The sequence below is a fragment of the Vipera berus genome (genome assembly GCF_964194415.1).
Source record: "Vipera berus genome assembly, chromosome: 3".
Lineage (NCBI taxonomy): Eukaryota > Metazoa > Chordata > Lepidosauria > Squamata > Viperidae > Vipera > Vipera berus.
The window spans coordinates 1129305-1136509 of record NC_138204.1 but is presented as its reverse complement, the minus strand read 5'-3'; the positions used below and the strand labels follow the sequence as shown (position 1 = coordinate 1136509).

The 7205-nt window shown below is 54.1% G+C and overlaps 1 protein-coding gene across 1 annotated transcript; it reads right to left on the bottom strand.

Annotated features, from left to right (window-relative positions):
• Positions 1-230: 230 nt before the first annotated feature.
• Positions 231-6983, bottom strand: LOC308665559 (uncharacterized protein; the record flags this gene model as incomplete). The annotated part of the gene is made up of 5 exons (XM_081323620.1): positions 231-330; positions 2169-2306; positions 3493-3747; positions 4055-4201; positions 6878-6983. The coding sequence occupies 5 exons, from the start codon at positions 6981-6983 to the stop codon at positions 314-316; spliced, it is 663 nt and encodes a 220-aa protein (XP_081179746.1). The 3' UTR covers positions 231-313.
• Between the last annotated feature and the right edge of the window lie 222 nt (positions 6984-7205).

The window sequence follows — 7205 nt, the reverse complement described above, 5'->3', positions numbered from 1 at the left end:
CATATACAAGAGCTTAGTTAAGAGCACCCGCTACTATCTTTGCTCCCTGGGGTCGTGGGGGTCGTGTGTGGATGGACTCAAGGCGACGGCTGCCACTACTCCAGCACAGCACGGGGGGCTCTGCGCAAGGGAGGGAAGCTTTCAGCTCACAGACCAGTCCGTGGGGCGCAACGAGAAAGGATTGCCTTTATTTGGGGGAGGGGAGGCGCCAGCTGTTTCCCAAGGAGCCCCGAGGCCTCAGGGCAAGCGGGGCCCAGCACCGCCATCCGTGTGTCCGTCCGCCTCCTGTCCTGGCGCAGGGCCGGTCTGGGTCTCAGTCGAAGATGGGCTCTGCGGAGGAAAGCCGAGGAGGGAGGCACTGGGGCAAGCGGGGTGGGCACCCCCGTTCGTAGGAGGAGGAGGAGAGGGGATAAAATGGGGCTGCCTTCCCTGAGTGGCCTCTCAGGCAGCTGCCCGTCAGGTTCCTGCCCTCCTCCTACGACGGAGGCCCCAGACCGGCTGCTCCCTGCGGGGATGGAGGCTTTCTCCGTTTCTGTGGTGGGATTTCCAGCTAGGGGCCCCCGCTTGGGAGGGAGGGGTCAAGAGGGGCCCCGCCTTGGGAGGGAGGAGTCAAGAGGGGCCCCGCCTTGGGAGGGAGGAGTCAAGAGGGGCCCCGGCTTGGGAGGGAGGAGTCAAGAGGGGCCCCGGCTTGGGAGGGAGGGGTCAAGAGGGGCCCCGCCTTGGGAGGGAGGAGTCAAGAGGGGCCCCGCCTTGGGAGGGAGGAGTCAAGAGGGGCCCCGGCTTGGGAGGGAGGAGTCAAGAGGGGCCCCGGCTTGGGAGGGAGGGGTCAAGAGGCGCCCTGCCTTGGGAGGGAGGGGTCGTGGGCCAGGTTTGGACCCTTGCATTGCAGGAAGTATCACAGGTCTCCTGTCCCCCCGAATCCCTGAAGGCTTATCTGACTGTTCCCAAGGGGATGCAGTCAGTCTGAGGAGATTCTTGTCATGCAGCTAGTCCTCAGTTTACAAACACAATTGACCAGGAGTGGACTTTCTTGTGTTTTTCATTTGAAGACATTTCGCTTCTCATCCCAGAAGCTTCTTCAGGTTCTGAGTGAATGGTGGGGAATGGAAGGATTTATACTCCTTGCAGAGAGCTGGTCATTTGCCTTCTTTTGGAAAGTCCTTGAGGCCACTTAGAGGTTTACCTGGGTCCTCAGGGTCACCTGAGTGGTGCAAATGGGTGTGGAGCCTTCTTGGAACTGTTGAAATGTCTGTGTTGTAGACTGGAGAGAGGCGGTGTCATATCCCCCCCACCCACCCCATTGATGGAGGGCTGTTCAGTTTTGACCTAGATGGCCTCTTGGACCCCTCTTTCAAACCAGCGGTCCTCTCGGTCCTCCAGGTGGCCCCATCGACCCTCCAAAAGGATGCAAAGGACCGGCTGTCTGCAAGGAGTATAAATCCTCCCATTCCCCACCCTCCAGTCAGAACCTGAAGAAGCTTCTGGGATGGGAAGCAAAACCTCTTCAAAGGAAAACAAGAAAGTCCAGCTGCCTCTTGAAAAAAAGCACCTTTGGGACATCCAGGACCTGGATGGCTGAGAATCTCCACAGACATTCTTGCAACCCCAAATTATTCTCCCGACAGGTGCTGATTGGAAAAAGATAAACCAGGGCAGAGTTTAGGATCCGATTCGGGCATCCCTGGCCAGGGACTGGCCTCTGTGTCCTGGGGGGCTACCCCACCCCTCCTGAGCTGGGCAAAGGGTGGCGGGGTCTTTGGGTGTCCAGGTCTTGGGAGTGCTGGCCGGCGCCCCCCCCCTCACCTGGCCTACCTGGCTGGCTCTTTATTTATTTTTATTTATTTCATTTTAATTCCATTTATATCCTGCCCTTCTCCGAAGACTCAGGGCGGCTTACAAGCTTAGCCACAGGCTCTCTTGCACTCGGCTCTGCTCCTGAAGTTGTTGGCGTTGCCCAGGCAGCCGCCGTATAAGAAGAGCCGGCAGTGCCCATGGCTGGGGCTGTAGTAGTAGCGTGGCTGCAGCATCAGGCAGGGTCCTCGCTCGGGGGGCAGCTAGCATTGCGAGCGACGCTCTGGACCGGGCAAGAGGCAGGCGGCGCTGGGCTCCGGCTGGGCCCATTGGAGGGAAGGGGGCCGGGGGTGGTGGGTGCCGGACAGGGGGCTTACCTGGCGGCAGGCAGGCTAGGCCACAGCCATTGTAGCAGCATTTCTCCTCCGGGGGGCACTGCCGGTCGTCGGTGCAGGTGTGGTTGCAAGCCACCAGGGTCTGCAGGACGGGCATCTTGGGGCAGTCGCCCGGGTGCTCTGCTCAGGGAGGAGAGGCAGGTCAGCTGGGGGTCCTGCAGGGGTGGGGTCTACGACTGGGCTGCCCTTCCCGCTTTCGATGGAGATGGAAGCCACGTGGCCGCCTCTGCAGCAGGGCCTCTGAGCATGAGCAGAGGGCGTCCCCACGTGGCTAGTCCCGGCAGCCCGTTTGGCCAGGTGGGCCCTCTCCGCCCCCCGCCCCCCTGTGGGGGTTAGACTAGACCCCGTGGTGGCGAACCTATGGCACGCCTGTCACAGGTGGCACGCAGAGCCCTCTCTGTGGGCACATGCGCACCGTCGCCCCAGTCCTAGGCCTTCAGCTGGGTTTTATAAAACCTTTTTGCTTTAGGCCTCCGCCACCGTGTGCAAAAAAAAAAAAGGTTCAATCAATCAATTTCAACCTCGTGGGGGAAAAAAAAAGATCTCACAAAGTTGGAATTGATTGAACTTTGTAGTCCCACCCAGTCTGCTTTTACCACCACAGCCACGCCCACCCAACCAATCAGCCACGCCCACCCAGCACCCAAAGATGCATAAGTGGGTTTTGGGTTGCAGTTTGGGCACTGGGTCTCTAAAAGGTTTGCCATCGCTGGAATAGAACAACAGAGGACAAATTTCCTGCAAGTGAAAAAAATCAACCTCTGTTTAGAATAGAATAGAATACAATAGAATAGAATAAAATAAAATAAAATATAGAGAACAGAATGGAATAGAATAGAATAGAATAGAATAGAATAGAATAGAATAGAATAGAATAGAATAGAATAGAATAGAATAGAATAGAAAATATGGAATAGAACAGAATAGAAAATATGGAATAGAATAGAAAGTATGGAATGGAATAACAGAATAGAATGGAACGGAACGGAACGGAACAGAACAGAACAGAACAGAACAGAATAGAATAGAGTAAGTGGAATGGAATGGAATAGAATAGAATAGAACAGAACAGAACAGAACAGAACAGAACAGAACAGAATAGAAATAGCAGAGTTGGAAGGGACTTTGGAGGTCATCTAGTCCAGCCCCCTGCTCAGGCAAGAGACCCTACACCTTTCCAGACCGACGGTTGTCCAGCCTCTTCTCAAAACCCTCCGACTTCTGGAGGCGAGGAGTTCCATCGACTAATTGTTCTCCTGTCAGGAAATCCCTCCTTAGCTCCAGGTCTCTGCTGGAGGAATCCTACCTTCCACGGGCGGCACGCAGGACTCGCGGCAGCCGTACCGGCAGCACTTCCTCCCGGGGAAGCTGAGGGCGCAGCTCGAGTCCCGCCGGCAGCCGGACCGGCAGAAGAGCGGGTGGCGGCCGGGGGGGCTTCGCCGGGGGCAGTAGCCGCGGATGGCTGCGGGGTGGGGAGAGGGTGAGGAGGGGGTCCCGACGCCCCGCGTGAAACCCCGCAGCCCGAGCCCCGTCGGGAGAGGCTGGGCCGCTGCCTCTGGCTCTGGAGAGGCAGGCCGTCACCCGCCAGGTGAAGCGCACAGCGGGAAGGTAGGGAGCGGCCACTCCGCCCCCCAGTCCCCCCAGGTGGATATTTGGGGCGGCCCGCGGTCAGCGCCCGCGGGCCACGGGCGTCCGGAGGGGGGCGAGGGCAGCAGCAAGCCCCCCCCCCTTTGCCGACCCCTTTGAGGCGCAGGAGCCGGGTCCGGGGAAGGGCGGAGGGGCGACGGGGGGGAGGGCGACGGGGGCTCCGGCCTCCCCTTTCCCCAGCCCTCCCTGCGTGGGGAGGGGGAGCGGAGGGGGGGCTCTACCTCCCAGCGGCCGGTGGCACTGCCGTCCGCAGCCGGTCCGGCAGCAGCGCTGGGCGCCCGGGCAGCTCTCGTCCGAAGAGCAGAAGTGGCCGCAAGCCTCGTCCGGGAAGGCGGCGGGGGGCGGGCAGGGGCCAAACCTGGCCGGGCCTGGAAGGGAAGAAGGAGAAGGGGCGAGGCTGGGCGGCTCTTCCACCCCCACCCCGGCCCGCTTGAAGGTCCAGCGCGAATCTCGGACTCAAAGTCCAGGGTGGCTTTTCTTTCTGAAAAGGTGACTGGTTCGGGGGGGGGGGGGCTGGATGGAGGCGAAAACATAGGAAGAACGGTGAAGGGAAGGACCAGGGGAGACACGATAGCCGTCTTCCAATATTCGAGGGGCTGTCACAGAGAGGAGGGTGTGTGTGTGTGTGTGTGTGTGTGTCAACCTATGTTGCAAAGTGCCTGAAGGCCAAACAAGGAACAACGGATGGAAACTGATCAAGGACAGATTCAACTTAGAAATAAGGAGAAATATTCTGACAGTGAGAACAATTTAACCAGTGGAACAACCTGCCACCAGAAGCTGTGGATGTTCCAACACTGGAGGTTTTCAAGAAGAGACTGGACTTTCATCTGTCAGAAATGGTGCAGGGTCTCCTGTGGGAGGTGGGGGGTGGGGTTGGACTAGATGACCTAGGCAGCCTTGGCTCTTTTATGACTCGTGGACTTCAACTCCCAGAATTCCTGAGCCAGCCGGCTCAGGAATTCTGGGAGTTGAAGTCCACGAGTCATAAAAGAGCCAAGGCTGCCTACCCCTGACCTACATGGTCCCTTCCATCTGTGTTATTCTGAAGGTATTAAAAAAATATTGAAATTTTGCCCACCAACAATGTTCACTAGTGAATGTGAACAACAGATAAAGCAGAAACACACAGTCGCACAGATTCAGGAGGCCTGTTGCCAACACCATTCTCAACTAGGATAAGGGTGCCTTTAAATGAGTCGGAAGCAGGGACATGGCGAGGGAGGGAGCAGCTGGACCATTGCTTCTCCCAAATCGGAATGATGGGCCTGAGGCAGAAGAAGAAGCAACGGACAGAAACTCATCAAGGAGAGAAGCAACCTGGAACTAAGGAGAAACTTCCTGACAGTTAGAACAACTAACCAGTGGAACAACCTGCCTCCAGAAGTGGTGAATGCTCCAACACTGGAGGGTTTTAAGAAGAGACTGGACAGCCATTTGGTATAGGGTTTCCAGCCTGAGCAGCAGGTTCGACTAGAAGACCTCTAAGGTCCCTTCCAATTCTGTTATTCTATTCTAAGGAAGCAGAGGAGAGAGAGAGAGAGAGAGAGATTGGCGTGTGATTTTGTGTCTCTCTTGGGCTGTTTTTGGAGAAGGACACTTGGAGGCAAAAAAGAGCTTGTAGGGTGTCTGTTGGGGAAGCAAGGGACCAATGGTTTTTTCTTAGAATCCTCAGGGTGGAAGGGACCTTGGAGGTCTTCTAGTCCAACCCCTGCCCATGGCAGGATTCCTCAGACCGTCCCGGTCAAAACCTGCAGCCATGGAGCACCCACAACATCTGAAGGCAAGTCGTTCCACTGATTAATAATCAGGAAATGCCTTCTTATTTCCAGATTGAATCCCTCTTTAATGAGCTTCCACCCATTTCTTCTTGTCCTGCCCTCAGGTGCTTTGGAGAACAGAACAGAACAGAACAGAAGAAAACAGAGTTGGAAGGGACCCTGGAGGTCTTCTAGTCTATTCCTCCCCCCTCCCACTTAAGGAGGAGACCCATTCCATAAAAGTGGCTGTCCAGTCTTTTCTTAAAAGCTTCCAGGGATGGAGCACCTACAACGTCTGAAGGCAAGCCCTTCCACTGATTGATCGTTCTGACTGTCAGGAAATCCCTCCTTCTTTTCAATCTTTCTTTAATAAGAGATTATCTTTTGAGTACTTCAGGAATGCACTCCAAAGCACCAGAAGGCAGGACAAGAAACAAGGGTTGGAAACTGACCCAAGAAAGAAGCAACCTGGAATTAAGGAGAAATTTCCTAACAGTGAGAAGAATTAACCAGTGGAACAGTTTGCCACCAGAAATTGTGGGCGCTCCATCACTGGAGGTTTTTAAGAAGAGACTGGACAGTCACTTGTCTGAGATGGCAAAGGATCTCCTACTTGACCTGGGGGCTGGACTAGAAGACCTCTAAGGTCCCTTCCAGCTTCTATTCTATTCTATTCTATTCTATTCTATTCTATTCTATTCTATTCTATTCTATTCTATTCTATTCTATTCTATTCTATTCTATTCTATTCTATTCTATTCTATTCTATTCTATTATTATTCTATTCTGTTATTGTTCTATTCTGTTATTGTTCTATTCTATTATTAACCTATCCTATCCTATCCTATCCTATCCCATTCCATCTATTCTGTTCCGTTCCGTTCCGTTCCATTCCATTCCATTCCATTCCATCCCATCCCATCCCATCCCATCCCATCCCATCTCATCCCATCCCATCCCATTCCATTCCATTCCATTCCATTCCATTCCATTCCATTCCATTCCATTCTATTCTATTCTATTCTATTCTATTCTATTCTATTCTATTCTATTCTATTCTATTCTATTCTATTCTATTCTATTCTATTCTATTCTATTCTATTCTATTCTTCTCCTAGAGATTTTTTTCTTCAAAAGGCAACGGGACTTTGTTGTTGTTGTTTGTTTGTTTTTGGATGAGAAGTGAAACATCTTCAAGGAACACAACGAAACCCAGTCCAGTTGCCTTTGGGGGTCTGCAAGAAAGCCACCAAGCTCAGAGAGCACCAAGGACGCTGTACTCACCTACAGGAATCTTGATAGTCCCCATTGGCAGGGAGATGGGGAACAGAGCAGACCCCACGGAGAGGGAGAAGAGGAGGAGGAAGAGCTGGAGGCCAGAAGGTCCCATTTTGCTCCCAAGACCCAATTCTCTCTCTCCCTCAGCCACAAGTGGCTTCTTATATCCCAGACCTCACCGGCTGAGAAGGTGATTTTTCCACACTCAAGCCCAGCCCAGCCCAGCCCGAACAATAATGCTGGAGGGGGGAGGAGGGGAGAGAGGGAGAAGAAAGAGAAGAATCCTTCTGAGAAGAACCATGACGTGGCTTTGCTGAAAGTAGATCTTGTTTTC